Source organism: Culicoides brevitarsis, chromosome 1 (genome assembly GCF_036172545.1).
Source record: "Culicoides brevitarsis isolate CSIRO-B50_1 chromosome 1, AGI_CSIRO_Cbre_v1, whole genome shotgun sequence".
Classification (NCBI taxonomy): domain Eukaryota; kingdom Metazoa; phylum Arthropoda; class Insecta; order Diptera; family Ceratopogonidae; genus Culicoides; species Culicoides brevitarsis.
Window position 1 is genome coordinate 35,783,238 of NC_087085.1, and position 19,475 is coordinate 35,802,712.

The 19,475-nt window shown below is 27.3% G+C and overlaps 2 protein-coding genes across 17 annotated transcripts in view; one reads left to right on the plus strand and one right to left on the minus strand.

Annotated features, from left to right (window-relative positions):
- LOC134827553 (uncharacterized) overlaps positions 1-19,475 on the plus strand; it is a 120,852-nt gene that overhangs the window by 78,691 nt on the left and 22,686 nt on the right. For all 16 annotated transcript variants that reach the window (XR_010161797.1, XM_063840248.1, XM_063840250.1 and 13 more), the window contains one exon: positions 58-120. Coding sequence is in view for 15 of the 16 variants with exons in the window: in XM_063840248.1 (XP_063696318.1) it covers positions 58-120 (63 nt within the window). In the remaining variant the exon portion in view is untranslated. The remainder of the gene's footprint in view (positions 1-57; positions 121-19,475) is intronic.
- LOC134828103 (uncharacterized) lies at positions 1,536-12,307 on the minus strand. Its single transcript, XM_063841068.1, has 6 exons — positions 11,912-12,307; positions 11,603-11,753; positions 4,606-4,820; positions 2,250-2,474; positions 1,961-2,196; positions 1,536-1,911 (listed from the first exon to the last, which is right to left on the minus strand). The coding sequence occupies exons 1-6, from the start codon at positions 12,305-12,307 to the stop codon at positions 1,536-1,538; spliced, it is 1,599 nt and encodes a 532-aa protein (XP_063697138.1).

Consider the following 19,475-nt stretch of genomic DNA (forward strand, 5'->3'; position numbering starts at 1 on the left):
TACAGAAAAACTTACCTTTTTGATTTTTTTTAATTTTTTTTCAATAAATTTTCATAGAGTTACTTCAGTGAACCGGAATTCGACTCGGAATATCAGCATCAACACATCCACAAAAGCAAGGTAAGTTAAAAATATTTTATTTACGTAAATAACTTCATGTACAATGAAAAAGTTTGACCTTATTTCCTATAAAAAAGTGTGTAAATTATTCGACATGTCGAACTTGTTGAACAATATCATGTGCGATTAACTCTTAAACTACTTTTAAATCATATCATCGGCTTATTACATATTACAATTTACAGTAAAATTAATAAAATTATCATAATAATAACATAAAAAATGGCAGTACGCTTACAATATTCGATTACGGACTAAAAAAAATTACACGAAAAATGAAAATGACGACAAAAACTCATGAGAATCGCATACAAAACTATTTTTTAAACAAAAAAAAATAATTTTAAAGGAAAAAAAAATTTTTTAAATGAAAAAAAAAATTTTTAAATGAAAAAAAAATTTTTTAAAGGAAAAAAAAATTTTTTAAATGAGAAAAAAATTTTTTAAAGGAAAAAAAAATTTTAAATGAAAAAAAAAATTTTTAAAGGAAAAAAAAAAATTTTAAACGAAAAAAAAACCATTTTCTGCACATGAATAACAAAAAACGAGAAATTCTCACATTTTTTTGCAAGTTTTCGCACTGTGAATCGAATTTCTTGTTTGTTATCGAGCAGCAACGCACTACTTTTCTCGTAATAATAAAGAATTGAATTCGCAAACAGATCAGCAGAGTAAAAAAAAATACAAAAACGAATAAATTCAATATAAATTTCCAACTCTACTAATGTGTCGTAAACAGATGTTTTGCTATTTTCTGCATTTTTACTGCCGAGATGGATTTTTTTTCGAGAGAGAACGAAGGAATTTAATGCATATTTTATCAATATCTGCATAGAAATTGATTCTCTAGCGGGAAATTGACGGATTTTTGTGATTTTCCGTGTGAGTGACGTGAGATTGCTGCTAAAAATGTGGTTGCGCACTCACAAAAAATATTTAATCATCAGTTCGAAATAAATTAGAGAGACGAGAAAAACAACTATTTGCCAAACGTGATGTGTTGCCATTGTGCTCTTAATTCAATTCTTGATTTTTTTGCGTTCTTCCGGCGAAACTAACTGAAAAAAAATTAGTTACCGAAGAAATTTTTTATGAAAATCTCAAGTAACAGGTCGGATTTGGGGTGAAAATTATTGATTTGAAGACTATTAACCTATTTTTCGTCTTTTGTCCCGCACACAAATTTGCATCTTTTTTCTTTACAATTGAATTTCGAATTCATTCGATTGCTAAATAAGCTTTTTCTGTCACTCTCTCGTTGGTTTTCCATCTTTTTTGTGTATTCATGCAAAAATTGGTGCCTTTGTTATGTTAAACGATTCTCATGAATTCGGTCCTAAAATGTTTTTTGTCCCTTTTTTGAGCAATTTCGACGATAATAAAGCTTTTGGCAAGGAAATTATTTTTTTTTGTACCTAAAAATCGCCGCACGAGCCTGTACTGAGGGCTTTTAAGGCGCCTTTTGTGCTCGTTTGCAAGTCTCTCCATGACAATAAAATCGCTCCTTGGAAGGGTTCAGCTTGGCATTTGCTACACAAACTCATGACTGCCTGAACTTCCCCTTCAGCGGGTTCCCGATCGTGTTCCTTGATCTCGTCTTCCAAATCATTTTGGGTTTTTTGCATCGCGTCTTCTTTAAATTCTGGTACGCCGAATTTCGTTAATCCATCAAAGAGTCCCGGTACATTTAGGAGACTGTCATCGACGATGCTGCCGTCTTTGAGCATTACCAAACCGCGTTTCGTTAATTTTTTGGAAATTTCACGTTTTTGAGCGCGACGCTTAGAAAGTCTCAAACCGCTATTGCGACGGGAAAGAATTTTCTCCGAAGAGAATTTGCTTAGTTTGAGGTCCCAAGGCATGACTTTGGTATTGCAAGGGAAGGTGTTGTTGTTGTTGTTGCTGTTGGGCGATCGTGATAAATTGTTCCTGCAATAAACGCGAACCGGCATTCAATTGACCGTTCGTGAAGCTGTTTGTAATTGTCGCTTGTTGTTGTGGCATCGCCAAATTTAACGGAACACGTTGGGGAAATTGTCCACTAATGAGCAACGAATTCATTGGTTGGGCAGGTTGCTAAAAATATAAAAATTAAAAAAAAAATTTTTCATGTTAAAAATAAATTTTACCGGAGCGGGCGTTGGCGCAGCAGTAGTTGGCTCAATTGGTCCATTGTGATCGAAATGATGCACGTGATGATGTTTGTGATCGCGATGCGCTTTGCCGGCACTCAAGGCAACTTTGTACAATTGTACCATGGTGATTTCAAAGTGATGTCCATCGGCAACGGGACCCGTAATTGATGGACCTCCGGAGAATGCGACACCATGAGCATCGAGTTCGTGATTAATTAACTGCGAAAAAAAAAAAAAGAAATAATTTTAAAAAATTTATAAATTAATAGGGGATGGAATTGAATACAAAATGACAAAAAATGGAGGAAAAAAAAACAATCGACGGCAGAGGAGATAAATGGGATTAATATAAAATGTAAATGACATTTCATTAATTATCGGTGTATCGGACGTAAAGGCGAGATAAATTCAATTAAATGCGTTTATAAATTGATAACTTCCCAATAATGGTTGGTTTTTTTTGTGTTCCTTCCAAGAATATTTAATTAATTTTAAAATTCCTCATATTTAATTAAAAATTAAGTTATTTAATCAGAAAATTCGAGAAATTTATTTTTTTCTGAAAATTTTTATTTAAATTAATTTTTATTTCAAATTTAATAATTATTTTTAATATTTTTACATATTTTATGAAATTTAATCAAAATAAATTTAATTTAATTTAATAAAATAATTATTAGACTTAAGAAAATATTTTAGTAAACTGCTTAATTAATTTTTATTTAATTTATTTTTTAAAATTTATATTAAATTAATAAATTTTTTTAATTTTAATCTTTTTAAATTAAATTAATTTAATTTAAAATAATATTTTAATTAATTTTAAATTCCGAATTTAATTCAAATAATTTATTTTATATATTTTTTTTATTCAATTTAATTTAATTAATTAATTTTTATTTTAATTAATTAAAAAAAATTATTTAATTTTTCTATTTGAAAAAAAAAATAAATTTGAATTTAATTTTGGATTTAATATAAAAAAAAAATATTTTTTTAAAAACTTTAATCAAAATATTAATATTATCAAGCAAAATGCATTTTTCATTAAAAAAAATAATTAATTTTATTTTTCTATTTTAAAAAAATTAATTTATTAAATTAAATAATTTTTTTAAATTTTAATCAAAATAATAACTTTATCATTAAAAAGAGTCAAAATGCATTTTTCATTAAAAAAAAATTTAATTTAATTTTTAAAAGCTTAAAAATTGTTCAAAAAAAAAATTTCAATACAAATTTAACAATTTTTACTAAAAAAATCACGTTAAAACAAAATTAACTGGCAGCAAAAAATAATGATAAAATAAAAAAAAATGAATGGAGACGCCCCGTATCCAATCAACAACCCACAATAATCAAACGAAACTGCGTCAAACATCAGCTAACTACTCATTAAAGTGATGCAATAAATAGGTTACAACATAATTTTACTCCATTTTCATGTTAGATGCACACTACTGCTCTATTTTCTCGCTAAATGTTTGTTATTATTTACGAGAAACGAGACGACAGAGAGAAAATTAACATAAACAACGCAATAATTTGCAACAACATTCGTCATTGGCATCGTTTCGTGCGTACACTTGACTGAAGATAAACAATATTATTCACTATTTATGCTCATTTATCAGTTTTTCTACGTAAAAAAAAATATTTTTCTTCAATGAAGAAAAAAATTGAGTCGACTTTATGCGCTTATTTACGTTTTAAAAGAAAAAAATGTAATGATGGTGCTACTGATTATATAAGAGCTTTATGGATAAGAAAAAAAAATATATAAAAAAAATAAATTAATCGACTCTGATTGAAAAAAAATGTCACCTGCTGCGATATTATTTTTTTTTTATTTTAGATTGCATGAAAAATCGTCTAACAGCTGTTCGATGTTGTTGTTGCCTTTTTTTCGCAAATATTTATTTTCTGCTCAGATTTTTCATCAAAAGTCATTTTTCCATCATTTTTCATATTTTTTTTTGTCATGCAAAAAAAAAATAGGAAATTTGATAGAAAAAGGGACAAAATTGATTTTTTATTGTCAAAAGTTAAGTCAGATCACAAAAAAAATGTTTGTTCAAGATAAAAGATGTCAACTGCTAATTTCCTCCGTATTTTGACACTTTTTGACAAAAGAAGGCAAAAAGTGTATGAAAAACAATAGAAAAAAGGGTCAAAACAATTGTTTGTTGAAGTGTCACTTTTTCCCCTTTTTTCTCTTCTACAAATACGCTGACAGTTTATTTTTCTGTAATTTATACGCGCAAAAGTTTTCTCATTTAAATACAAATTAGACTTATTTTCGAAAAAAGAGTAAAGTTTGATTGACTCCCCAAGTTAATTATAAACTCACCCGATTGTGGAAACCGCGACCAACACGTTCCGCCTTCACCCACAATTGCCATTCGCCGGTTTTGCCGTTCCACGAGCCGCACATGTGATGCCACTCGAACATCTTGAGCGGGTAGTTCAGACGGAAGAGACTTTGCCCATGAACTGACATTGAGATGAAACTTTGCTTGTTGGCGTTGGCAATCCATAATTGGATTTCGCGTGGTTCACCCTTGACTGAAAAAAATAAAAAAAAAAAAAACGTTTAAAAATGAGAAAAAGAAGAAAAATATCGAGAAAAACGCAAACGAGTGGAATTAAAAATGAATTTACTTGATTCTGGATGAGCGAACAGCGACTTGGTAAACGACTTCTTTAAAAAAAAATTTTTTCCTCTCGTGCGATAAAATTATCATAATAGAGTCGCTTTATATTCATTTGACACAATGAGACACCGACAAAATGTCACACAAGCGAAAACAGATTCGTTATCCCCGTAATTTCGTTTCGAACCGACAAGAAGAAAACAATCAAGGTCTGTAGCTACAGATGTTTTTCATGTGTTTTCGCAGCAAACGAATCAAAATTTAGCGTTGTTTGTTCCGAAAATTTCTCCTTCTCTCCATTGCAAACACATTAAAATTTATATTGTTTGTACCTTTCGTGTCGCTTCACAAATTTTCTCGTGTCGTTTAGAAATTCAGACGAGAATCGATCCTTTTTTTGTGCCGTACGAGACATTTGGGGAAAGGTCGAACGAACGCAATAACAACAAACCAACAAATAAAAATAATTTCGTGTCAGTCGATTGTCAATGAAAAGACATTCATGGGAATTTTTTTTTGTCGAGTGCGACAATTCTCTTGAGAAGTTGCGCGTAAAATAATAATGTCGCTCCCGTAGAATCGAGATAAAATCGAGATCCATTAAAGGAAAAAAATTGTTATTCTTCTCTAATAATGATTATGTTCTTTTTTCATCGGAAATTCCTTCTTTAGTCTTCTCATGGCTTCTGTTTGCCATAAATTGTAGAGTTTGACGTTTTCAGTGAATTACTGAGAGAAAAGAAACAAAATAATTTTTAAAAATTAAAAAAAAAAATATGTTTATATGAATGAAAAGTTTTTAAGCAAGATTTTCGAAAATTTAAAAAAAAAATTCGAATTTAAATTCGTAAATTTGAAAATTTTTCGAACTTCTTCTTCCTCCTTGCTTTATTTGAATCATATGAGCTAAATTAATTTTCGAAAAGTAAAAAATGCATTTTCTTTCGAAAATTTTAAACATTTTCGAAAATTTGTAAAGTTTTCGAACTTACTTTCGATTATTTTCGAAAATAAAAATTTTTTGTAAATTTAATTTCGAAAATTAAAAAAAAACTTAAACTTACTTTCAAAGTTTTCAAGATTTTCGAAAATTTAAGAAAATTTTAAAATATTTTCGAACTTACTTTCGAAAATTAGAAAAAAAATAATTAAAAATTATAGAGAGTTAAAGAAAAAAAAATTAATTTTAAAAAATTTAAGAAATTTTAAGAAATATTTCTGTACTTTCGAAATTAATTTCGAAAATTGCTTTTAATTTTTTTTTTTAACTTCAAAACATTATTTTATATTAGTTTGAGCAAATTTATATTTTTTTTTAATTGAAAGTTATTTTCGACAATTTAAGAAAATTTTCGAATTTAAATTCGTAAATTTGAAAATTATTTCGAACTTAATTACAATTTTTTTTCGAAAATTAAAAAAATGCATTTTCTTTCGAAAATTTTAAACATTTTCGAAAATTTGTAAAGTTTTCGAACTTACTTTCTATTATTTTCGAAAATAATTTTTTTTTAAATTTACTTTCGAAAATTAAAAAAAAAATTTAAACTTACTTTCAAAGTTTTCAAGATTTTCGTAAAGTTAAGAAACTTTTCGAATTTATGTCGAAAATACAAATTTTTTCAAACATATTTTCGAAAATGTGAATTTTTTCTTTAATTTATTTCCGAAACTTTTCTTAAAAAATAATTAATTAAAAAATAATTTCAATAAAAAGCAAATAGAACATAAAAGCATCAAAAACTAGGAGGAAACACACACCGAGAAAAGAAAGAAGATCATTTACTGAACAAATGACGACTTATGGAGCTGTAAAACAGAGTGAAATTGCTTATGTCACTGCTTTAATCTAGTTTATCTCCTGTTCACATTTCCGCAAATACTTTTTCCACTCTTTCAATACCTCGTGATGAAAGACAGGCAATTTTTTTATTATTTTACTTGTCAGACGAGGAAAAGAGGTGTGTTCTATCTCTTTTTGTCAATTTTTTACTCTTGCTTTGATCAATAAAATAATTTTACCTTCACTCAGTGACACTCTTCTCTTTAAAAAAAAAAGTAGTCTTCATCAATAATAATCTAAATTCTAATAATTCTGCGAAATTTCATTAAAATCAATGCAATGTCAGACGAGATTTACTTGAAAAAATCTCTTTTTTATCGGTTTTACTGCCTACCGGGAACGACAAATGATAAACTTTTTTGTCTGTCTGTCTGGAAATTGCGCACAGGCATGAACAATTAATCCTCTAGAATCCCATTGTTCGGCGAAAAATGATCGATTTTTATTTTTTTTTTTTGCATTGTGTATTGTAATCGCATTCATTCGCAGCATTTGGCAATTTTTCACATGCTGCGAAAATTTTTGTGGATGCAACTTTTGCCCTATATTCGGGACAATTTTGCCTGAAAACGTTCGGCAATCATAAACAACGAGCAAAAAAAAAAGTTTTGTGTTGATTAATGGCTTTGTTATTGAATTTTCTTCGGTTTTTGGGCCAAAAGCAAGGCAAAAGTCGCAAATGGCAGCCAAAACGGGATACGAGATGATAAATTGAATTACTATTGATTACCGATTATTCGTTCTTGGGATACCGGTGCGACACACGTTTTTGCAGCCCATCTGCATTTGACGAGTTTCGCAGTCAGCTTTCACGATAAATCATCAAAAAACACCTCTTTTAATACTTTAATTCTTCTTTCAAGACGGCACGTCTTTCAACCTTAATTTTTTTTTGTTCGCAATTTTTTTCTTGAACTAAAAGTCTAGCTCATTATTATTTTGGCATGTGCTTGGGTTCACATCCTCTTTTATCCTCGCCACACATTTAAACCGAAAAGAATAAAAGACGAACATGGGAAATATTCATGTATGCACGAAACTGACCACGTAGCATTAAGAGAAGCAATGACTGACAAGAGAAAAAACAAGAAGAAAAAACTGTGTTTGCGTGTCAAAGCACTTTAAAAAAAAAGTTTGGTCATGTTGATGCGAATAAATATTTCAAGAGTGACGTACTTGAAAAACTTATGAAATTATCTCGCTCGCACATGACACGACAACAACACATACGAGAAACTTATTTTCATCTTTTTTTTAGAGGATTCTTATTATTTTATGACGTCAAAAGAGACAGAGGAAATTAAAAATGTATGAAGAACTTTTTTTTTCTGTGGGAATTTTTCGCTCGAATTTTCGCATAAAATTCCCATAAAACTCATTTGCATAAGAAATTACCGAAAATGGTTTTATCATTAGTGGCGTTTGCTGTGTGAGTAACGATTACTTCTCTATAAAATTATCCAAAAGTGGATTTTGTAAGACTTTAATTAATCGAGAACTACTCTTTAAATATAAAAAGAGACAAAATTTTTTAAGATAAAAAATTGTTGAAAATTTTAAAGAGTTTTTTTTTTTTTAATTTTAATTATTTTATTTTTTTCTTATTATTATTTATTTATTTATTTTTTTTTTTTTATTAATTTAAAAAAAATAAAATCGTAATATAATAAATGAAAATCGTATAATTATAATCGAAATTAATTTATCAAAAATTTAATTTTTGATAGATACAAAATTAAAAAAAAAAATTGTAAAAAAAAATTACAATTAAAAAATATTCATTTTTAAATAAATTTTTTAAATATTCAAAAAACAGAAAAAATTAAATTATTAAATTTTATTATTAATTTTAATTAATTAGATAATTAATTTTTAAAAATTAATGAAATAAAATAAAATCTTATTAATATTATTATTTTATATTGTTTCATTAATCATTTAAAATTGCTTAATTAATTAAAAATTATTAATAAAATTTAATTTCTTATATTTTGTCTGTTTTTCGTATATTTTAAATATTTATTTTAAAAAATAATTTAAATAATAATTTTACTAAATTTTAAAATTTTTACAAAAAAAAATTTGATTCTTTTTACAGCAATTTTAATTTTTTATTAAACATACCCTTGATAAATTTTTAAATTAATTTTTCAATTCTTTTTTATTTTTTAAATATTTTTCGCATATTTTTAAAATTATCATATTTAATTTTTTCTTTATTTATTTATGATTTTTAATTTTTTTTTTATTTTTTTTCATAATTTTTTTTTGGTCTTATTAAAAAAAATGTCTTAATGACGTCAAAAATCCTGTCCCTTTACGTCAATTCAACCCAAATAATGATGCACGTGTGATTTTTTTGCCATCTCATAAAACAACTTTCGCTCACAATGCATGCAAATCCCCATTTTTGGAGCAACTTTACAAAAAACAAAAAAAAAAAGTAAAGGGACGCGAAAGTAAATGCACGCGCATTATGTTACATAAGGACTCGCTCATGTCTCGAAAAAAAATTACATGAATATCATTTATAATTAAAAGTTGCCGAGCACCGAGATATTGATTACACGCGTGCTTACCGAAGGTCGCAACACTGCGATTTGTTATTTGCCGAACGAGCTAATTTTCAGGTAAACCAGAGGAAAAAGTTTGGGCGAAAAAGTTTGCTTGTTACCGTGATTAACGACCTCATTAGTGTCGTGCATTTTTGTGGTTTTGGTGCGAAAATTATTACGGCATTAATTTAGGGGTAAAAGTGCGTCGTCTGTCATTAAATAAAAAGGGAGTTAATCCACTTGTTTTTTTTTCTCTGTTAGACATTCATCTGACATATGGAGGTGACCTCTAAATTCCATTCCCTTCAAGCATGACAATCTTTATATGGATTGCCTTCTGATATTTCTGCGAAACCCGATTAACAAAGGAAAAAAATCCGCACGCATTCCAGTGGGTAGAATCTAGTCAGATATCAATTTTGTTACAATTATTACAGTTGTTCGTACAAAGTTATGTAATTACAACAACAACAACAAAAAAATTATTATTATGAGCTGCTGCTGTTTCTGTTATAAATTTTATTTTACACCATGGCATATAAACGGTCATGGTTGTTTTGTTCAATTTTTTTTTCTTGTCTACTTCTTGCGTGTCGTTGCTTAGCATTTTATTGAATGGATGGAGTAATGTTGCCGACTACGATAATGAAAAGCGAAATACTTGAATGAGTTTAATGATAATGTTGTACTTGATTCATGGTTAATTTCGTTTTTTGAATGAGCACCGTCGTCGTTCCATATGACTTTTATTTCGTGGAAGCGACTGGTTTTTTCAATGAAATCATTAAATTTGTGAAAAATTTATGTTTTTCAACTTTCGAATTTCAACGAGAATTTATTTTTTATTTTTTTTTTTTTAAATTTAACTTTTTTAGACAGATTAAAAAATTAAAATTTTGTCATTAAAAATAAATTAAAATAAATAAATAATTTATAAAAATAAATTTATTAAATTTTTAATTTTAATTGTCATTTTTATTGACGACTAATAATGATTTTAATTTTTAAAAAATAATTTTTTGATCAAAAATAATAAAATTTATAATAAAAAAATTATAATTAAATCAAAAATATTAAAAGAATTTTTTTAAAGAGTTTTTTAATAAATAATTATAATTATTAAATTTAATTTCATTTAAAATAATTATTTATTTTTTAAAAATTAAACTAATAATTTAAAATCATAATTTGATTATTTTTTTTTATTTAAATTAATTTAATTTAATAAAAAAAATAAAAATTAATCAAAATTGAAAAAAAAAAATTTTTTTTAATTTAATTTTTAATTTAAAATTTGAAAAATTTTGAAAAAAATTTAAAAATTGAAAAATTTGAAAAGTTTTAAATTTTATCGTAACAAGAAATTTCTCCCAATTCAACTCGAGAAAAATATTGAAAGGACGTCGAAACCCATTATTTCATGACATAAAAAAGACTAATAATGGACTTTCCAGCTTTTGTAATTTTAAACTGAACCATCAACAAAACATTTTACAATGTTCATGAAACAGGTTACTTTTCACCTAAAATGCAACAACCAACAAAATGTCCTTTAATATTGTTCCATTAAACGACTTTTGTGACAGATTTTGGTCAGCACTAACGATGACGATGCAATTTTCGATACTTCTTTGTTGACAACCTCAAATTCTATCCCCGAAAATTGAGAGAACAAAAGAGCTTTTATTCAAATATTAACTAACCAACAAAACTTTTATGTGAATTTGCGTCATTCGAACATCAGGACGTTGTCATGGCTTTTTCGCTTCCGGGTTTGCTCATTCAATGAATAGCATTATCATAAAAAAAGAGACTACTTAAGTCACGAAGAAGCAAAAAAAAAATCTACGCGGCGACAAATAAATGTGGGGCGGATGTTCGAACAGCAATAAACAGCCTTAAGCTGGATGTTTATGGAGCGACAACGATCTGATTTATCAAAATTGATTGGTTGATTGATTCCGGGAGAACGCCAGGTTATTTATTTTTTTTTGTTCCCGTTCAATCAAAGGATTTTTTTATTTATAGAAAAATCCGATCAATAAAAATAAACAGATTTTTTTTGCTGTAAATATGGCTTTGATCTTTGATATATGAAAAAAAAATCATAAAAAGGATTCATTTCACGTTTTATTGAAATTTTTTCGCGAATAAATAAAAAATGTTATTGTATCACTTTTCGATAACCGATAAGCCTTTGTAATATTTTTCGGGAATATTTTTATTTTTTTTTTTTTTTGCACTTTTTTCCAATTTTTTTTTTTTTCGTTCAATTAAATAAAAATAAAAACTCACCAGAATATGTGAAAATTGTGTGATCCCCGGAGTGATTGGTGAAACGCATCCAAGCGCACAAAGTAAATTGCCCCATTTTCGGCAATGATGAATGATATTCAATAACGCCTTCGCCATCGAGCGCATACTTTTCGACAGGGCAAATTTTTTGCTGCATTTTGATGATGATGGATGCAAAATAAAATTGTAATAATTAAAAAAAAAAGTCTCGAGACAGGTAAAAAACGCGAAAGAGATTGACATAAATGGAGCAAAAAGGTATTTTTTTTCTACATTGATTGATCGACATGAAAAAATAACGAAACCTACAGTTTCCAAAAATCCGTTGTACAATTTGTTGCCAAAGTAACTGCCGCCCCCGAAATCTCCGAAAGTCTCGTGAGATGCGCCTTGAGAAGTGGCATGAGATCCGAGAGACGATGACGAGATTACGGGCAAAGTTTCGCCTGATAAATCTTCGCCAAGGGTCTTGGGGAGGGTAGCGGAAATTTTGTTTCCGAAGTAGTTGCCGTGATATGTTGTGCTGATGGAACGATCTTGCGCGCCTTGTGTTTGTTGATCGTAATGGCGATAATGGGAACCTCCTGTAGCTCCAATTAGAGGGAGTTGTTGGTTGATTGTAAAGGCCTTAATTGGCGCCGATGAGTGTTGCGCGAAGGCTGTTGGCATCGCCAACGCCAGTAGAAATGCGTAAAATTTTGCCATATTTTTTTTAAATTAAATTTTCATTAATTTTTTTTATTTATTTTTTTTTTTAATTAAAAAAATTATTTTTTAATTTTTTATTGGTTGCACTTGATTTGATCAACTTTAATATTTTTTTTTTAAAAATATTTAAATTAATTTTCACACCTCCGCAGTTAAATTAAGCAAAGAGCACGTCTGACTTTACCGAGTTCTCGAACGTAACTAAAAATTATTTGTTATACATTTTTTCATTATTATTTCATTTACTATTAAAGCCATTTATTATGTTACTTCTTTTGATTTTACCTGTATAGTGTAATAAATCGGCTATACAATACGATACACAACTAATAGCCTCCGTTTAAAAGAGAAAAAAAAAAGAGTTGCATATAAATCAGCATTGCAAGTGCTTTACGCACATCGCACGTACGATTCGCAAACGGGTCTCATGTATACGACGCGCCAAGTGATTCAATCAATTCACTTTTGCTTTTATTTTTGTAAACATCGCTGTATGGCAATCATATATTGGATAATATTGACTGTGTTATGTCGGTGAAGTGCAAAACACTCTCTTTTGAAAGGCGAACTCTCTTTTACTTCTTTTGGATGACTTCTTTTGTAAGAAGTTGTAATTCGCTTCATTTTTTAATAATAATGTAATGACAGGACTGGTTAAAAAATTTTTCATTCACTTTTAATTTTTTTTTTTTATTTTTTGAAAAAATTTAATTATTTTTTTAAAATTAAAAAAAAAATCAAAAATGTTGAATTAGCAAAAAGCGATTTTCAAATTTTTAACGGATAATTTTTGAATTGACATTTACGAATTTTTGTTTTAATTTAATTAGGTAAATATTTTTTTAAATAATTTTTTTAAGAAAAATATTAATCTTAATCTTAAAAAAGTTTTTCAAAATAATATTTATGTCTAAAAAATATAATTTAAACAAATATCAAAATTAGAATTTAAAAAAAAACTTAAAATGAATAAAATAAAAAATTCTTAACAAGCCGTTTTATTTTTATTTTTTTAATGTGATTATTGTTGAATTATTGTGAATTAAAAAAATTGTAATTATTAATTAAATAATTTAAAAAAAATTAAAATTATTTAAAAGAATATTTTAACATTTTTGATAATGAAAAAAATAATTAATATTTATTTATTAATAATTATTCAATTAATTATTTTTTTTATTATCAAAAATGTTAAAAAATTCTTTAAATTAATTTAAATATTTTTTAAATTAAAAATAAAATTAAAATAAATGAATTTAAAAAAAAATATTTTCTCACAACCCTCAGCTTTAAAATAAAATTCATGACGAAAATGCACCAATTGTTCGATTTAACAAAATAATAATAAAGTAATCCACTTGAAAACTTTTGATTGATGAAAATTAACAAGATACTCGTTTGAATTTACGTTCATTAAAAAGTTCAACCGTTTTGCACATGATGAATTTTTCCCAATTCACGTCATTCGGTCGAATGCAACAACAAAAGAGAACAGTGATTTGCAATTTTTTAATAAGCAATTAATTACATAGTTGTTGTAATTATTTTTCTTTATATGGTACACCGATCAATAAATTCCGACTAACTAACCGCGCAACATATATTTAAATTATCATACAATGCGAGAAACTTTATTTTTTGTCGCAATGATGAATTTTATTCTCAGCGAAAAAAAAATCTGTCAATCGTCGATATTCAGGAAATAATTTAAAATTAATAATTCTTTGAAATTTTTTACATTACAAAAAATAATTTTATTAAAAAAATGACCATAACCCTGAACCTTCATTAAAAATTCGCTTAAATTACCCTGAACTGCGATTTTGACGGGAAAAAAATGTGCGTGCATCCTAAACGCGATTTATTAAAAGGGTCATTTAACATCCACATTGAACAATCTAAACATTTATAAAAAGTTGCTTCTATGTTAGCAAAAAAAAAACATTTATAAAAATTATGAGCCGGTAATTATTTTGACATTGACCTTTCCTAACAAAATTTTTACACGTTTAATCTGGAGTGCCCACACTTTGCATTGAATTCAATGAAGGTGAAGAGCTCTTGTTTGTTACAAAATTAAAGAGTCTCTTATATGAAAAGCGAAAAAAAAAATGTCACGCGCCCAATTTTTGGTTGAAAAATGTCATGCGAGTCGCAGCGACGAACTCATTAATCAAATAAAGTCATTAGATTAACCAGTTTTCCTTTCGCCACGCATTTTGACGTTCGTGACTTTGTCATTTTTTAACGAATTACCGGTATGTCCTGTTATTTTTTAGACTGTTTTCGATAATTTACGATTTTTTTTTCAAATTAAACAAAAAAGGAAACTTTTTTTTACTTACCTCATAAACTCGTTTCCTGGAATGTTTGCCTGTCGCTCGCCCGTCACGTCATCTGGCGGATGATTATTGCTTGCGCGACACATGTTCGACTCCCACATTTCATTATTTATTTCGTGTGCAGCCAAACCGTTATTTATTTCGTCGTCGCCGCAATTTAATTGAATCAAACAAGTTTTGCACTTGACTGTTTTACGAGTCTTTGTTACCTGCCTGCCTTTCATTATTAAGGAAATCGTAAATCGCGATGAATATCGCGCAATGATGAAAAATGACGTGATTGATCGACAAACGAAAACACAAAAATAGGTCAATCCTGTGGTTAACGAGTCGCGCAAAAGTAATAATCGAGCAGTTATATTTACCTCTAATAAACATTTATTTACATAAGTGAAGCGATTTGTGTTGCAAGAGGAGAGAGATGGATGACTATTGAGAGAGAAACGTACTTTATTATGTATCAATTACGGACAAACATAAAATCCACTCGGTACATCGAGAGATACATTATTCATCCGACAACTGATTATCTAATATGCCATGCTTGGTAACACCGAGGCAACATAGTTACTATACAAGAGTTTATTAACAGAACTGGACATTATTTATCATACTTGATGAAAATCGAGCATTACGGAAATTTAATGTTTCGAAATTTTCACATTTTGAAGTTGTTCATTTTAAAGCTCAAAATTACTGAAAAACTAAAAAAAATATTTCGTCTTATATGAAAAACCTTACATTTCGCTAAAAATTATTGACAATGTGCATTGGGCAAATTTCATAATTTGAATTTTAATACAAAAATTTTCAAAATTCACATTAGGCAAAAATGATTAAAATTTATGTTGACATTGATCTTCGAAATTTACATGAAGTAACATTTTAAAAATATAGAAAAACATTAAGAAGAAATTTTAGATTGTGCACTGGGTTGAAATAACAAATTTTGTTTTGATCAAGACTTAGAAATTGGACAATTTTTTTAATTACGATGAGATGAAAATTTAAACTGAAAATTAAGTAAAAATGTTAAATTAATTTATGTACAAATGATTAAAAAAAATATTAAATGTTCACTGGGTCAAAATTTAAAAATACGATTTTAAGCTTTATTGATATTTTGAACCCATCCCAATGCATAATAGGTACTCTATGAATTATGTATTGGGTTCAAATTATCAAAAAAAATTTTAAATCGTATTTTTAAATTTTGACCCAATGCACATTTTATATTTTTCATCATTTGTTTTTAAATAAATTTTAAACATTTTTACTAAATTTACAGTTTATGTTTTTATCTAAACGTAAGTTTTAAAAAAATTGCCCAATGCACTTTCTAAATTTTCATCAAAACAAAAATTGCAATTTCAACCCAATGCACAATTAGAATTTTTTTATAATGTTTTTCTATGTTTTTAAAATGTTACCTTATGTACATTTTGAAAATAAAACTCAATATAAATTTTAATAATTTTTGCCCAATGTGAATTTTGAAAATTTGCACAATTTGACCCGATGCACAATTCAACATTTCTAATTAATGTTTTTCCTTTTTTTGAGTTTCAAGTTTAAAATTGAAACACTTTTAAATAATTTTTTAGTCTAAATAATTAAAAAAAAAATTTCTAAAATTTTTTATGAACTTACCGAATTTCGCGAATTTTTTCCTTCTCCAATCCATCAATTTCGCACATTTTCGTATGTTGTCTTATTACCAAAAGTGATGTAGTGAAGTAGAAAAATACTCATCTTTTTCCTTTGTTTCCTTTATTGTAACGAAGACAGAGAAAAACCGAAAAGAAAAACGATGAGCCCACAATCAATCAATGAAAGATGATTAATTGTTGCCAATATTTAATCCAATATGTTTCATTGTTCGCTCCAGTGGGCAAATTTACGTACAACTCAAAGTCTAAAGAAGAAGAGCTTTCACAATAAAATATTAAACAATAGACACACTCGATTGCCTTCACATCAATCCGACAGCTAGACTACTTATCGGTGTCATTCCAAAATCATTTCCGACAACTTATACGATTCTTGCTTTATTGCAGTGTGATGATTATATCGGTTCGTCGTTGTCGTTGTCGTGTATGTGTGATGTAATTTCTGTTGCAAACATTGCGCAATAATAAATTGAAGATGTTGTTTGTCTTTTCCAACATTTCACAGCTCAAAAGGCATTTTCAGGCCAAGACAAATACCAATCTTGCCTTGTCAGAAGTGGAAATTTTATTTGAAGAGGCAGCAAAAAGGACTGCTTGGCAAGCAATTTGCTAATGGTTTGCTGAGGAAAACTACTGAAAAGACGAAGATTTAAGTGGAAAAGAGGGATAAAGGAAACTTAATTGAATTAGTTTGTAAATAATATTAAGAATGAAGTCTAATTGGCTAAATTGAGTAAAGCTTCTTGACTGCTTCTTGAAAACTTTTGAAGAAGTGCAAAATTTGAGCAAGTGACAAACTCGTTGCAGTTGATGTGACACGTTTGCGAGAAAGTTCTTACATAATGCAAGTTTTTTAACATCATTCATAATTTTTCGCATTCAAGACATAACTCTCGATTGTCACTTTCAATTTTATTTTTTCCTCATAGCTTGACCCAACTTGAATTTTTTTTTTGTTTTAAAACTTTTACTGTTCAAACATTTTTTGCGACATTACTTGCATAAGACAGGAGGTAATTTGCTTGCACGCAAAAAATAAATCCAGTTTGTCGCAACGCAAAAATAAGAAATTTACCGGTGTTACAATTAAAAAAATAAACAAAGAAAAATAATTGGTGCACAATTTCGGGTCAATAACCACAAATAAAATGTTGTTTAGACACCTTCAATAAAATAAAAATTTTTAGTTTTTTTTTACAACATAACAATTCGACCGAGTAACACGACATGTCTCGTCGCGAAAAAAAATGCAGAAAACTCTCTTTCTTCATCGTTTAATTGCAGTTCACGGGAGTTGGAGCCGCGGATTTGATGAAATTTTGTTGTCGGCAGTGAATAAATAAAGTATGCATCAAATATTTAATTACAATTTGGCATAAATTTGGTGTGCGGCGTGTGTTGGAGCGTTTAATTGAGTTGTTTTGTGTTGCTTGACTGTGATGGATGTCTGTCGACAATTCAAACAATGGATTTGTGGATTTAATTGTAATTTGTTGTGGTGATAAATGATAATGGTTTTGATTGAAATTTAAGAGATTATTTTGATTTTTATTGTTTTTGATGGTTTTGATTGGCTTTGATGATTAATTGATATAAAAACTTTTATTTTATATTTAAAAATATAGTTTAGGAAATTTTTGATATAATCTTTGAAAATTTTTATTTTTTTATAAAATACAAAAAAAAAATTAAAATAAAAAACAAAAAATCTTAAAAATTTAAATAATTTTAAAAAATTAAAAATAAAAATAAATTAATAAAAAAAAAATTTATTAAATTAAATTAATAAAATTTTTTTTTTTTATTTTTGGAAAATTTTTTTATGTAATTTTCTGTAGATTATTAATTTTTCAATTAATTATTTTAAAAAAATATTTTTTTTTTTGAAATATAATAAATCTAAAAAATTTTATGAAAAATAAAAAAAAACTAATTTTAATGTAAAAGGAAACATTTTAAAATAAATGAAAAAAAAAACAATTTCATTAATTAATAATAAAAAGTATTAAAAAATAAATAAAAAATATTTAAAAAAAAATATTAAATATTAAATTTAATAAAATTTACATTTTAATTTAAAAAGTCAAATTTTAAGCAATTTTTGAGCTTATATGGAAATTTTCTTTTGTTAAAGACAAGATTATTTTAAAGACAAATTTTTGTTAAATTTCGAAAAATTACCCCAATTAAATATTTAACTTTGCATTTAACTTTACCAAAAACTAAATTCTTCACAAAATAATTATAGTTTTCTTTCTCTCAAAATTTCTCGAAATTCATACCTTTCAGCACTTTGTTGAATTTATCAATTTCTCAAAATCAATTTAAATTAAATTAAATGGAGAATTTTCTAATTTCCGTTACCAAAAATTACAATTAATAATAATTGGAGTAAATTCTCGAACTAATTACTAACATCATAAAGCGACATATTTGAGTCCCATTTCCATAACCGCAGAAATTTATCGATATCCATGATATTTGGTTGGTATTTTAACCAAACATGAGTTAAAACTAAAAATATTTACACCTAAATCTCACATCGATACCTGGATTGTTGCGCTGCGGTCAATTATTTAGCAATATTTTGGAGTAATAAGTGGTCTTTTATACCTTTTAAGAGAACCTATTCACGTCAAGTCGATCAAATTTCAATTAAATTTTGCTTAAAATGTCTTAATAAATTTACAATTCGGTCAATTTCTTGTCTATTTTTTGTTTACAAATTCACGACAGCCACAAAAACGTCTCTTGTTTGATGAATGGAACGAAAAAAAATGTCTACTATTAATAATAAATAACGCAAGAAAAACCAAAATTACACAAATTTATCCAAATACCCACCTCAATCTCGAATCGCTAATTTGCATGTAGTGAATTTGTTGCAACTGCCAACACACAACATCTAACACGCACAGACATGTAGTTTGATTAATTGAAATGAATTTTGCGCAAAAAAAAAAAAGAATTCGAGTATCAAAAAAATATTTCATGTGATTTTAATGCAAAAAGCGGTTTTACGCTTGATTGCAATTCAAAGGCAAGGTTATCAATGTCTAATATATTTTTGCTAGTTGTTCGTATGGAATGTCATTTTCACACCAGTTTCGCGTTTCAGTTGAAATTTTATTTTTTTTACCGCATTTCGAAGAG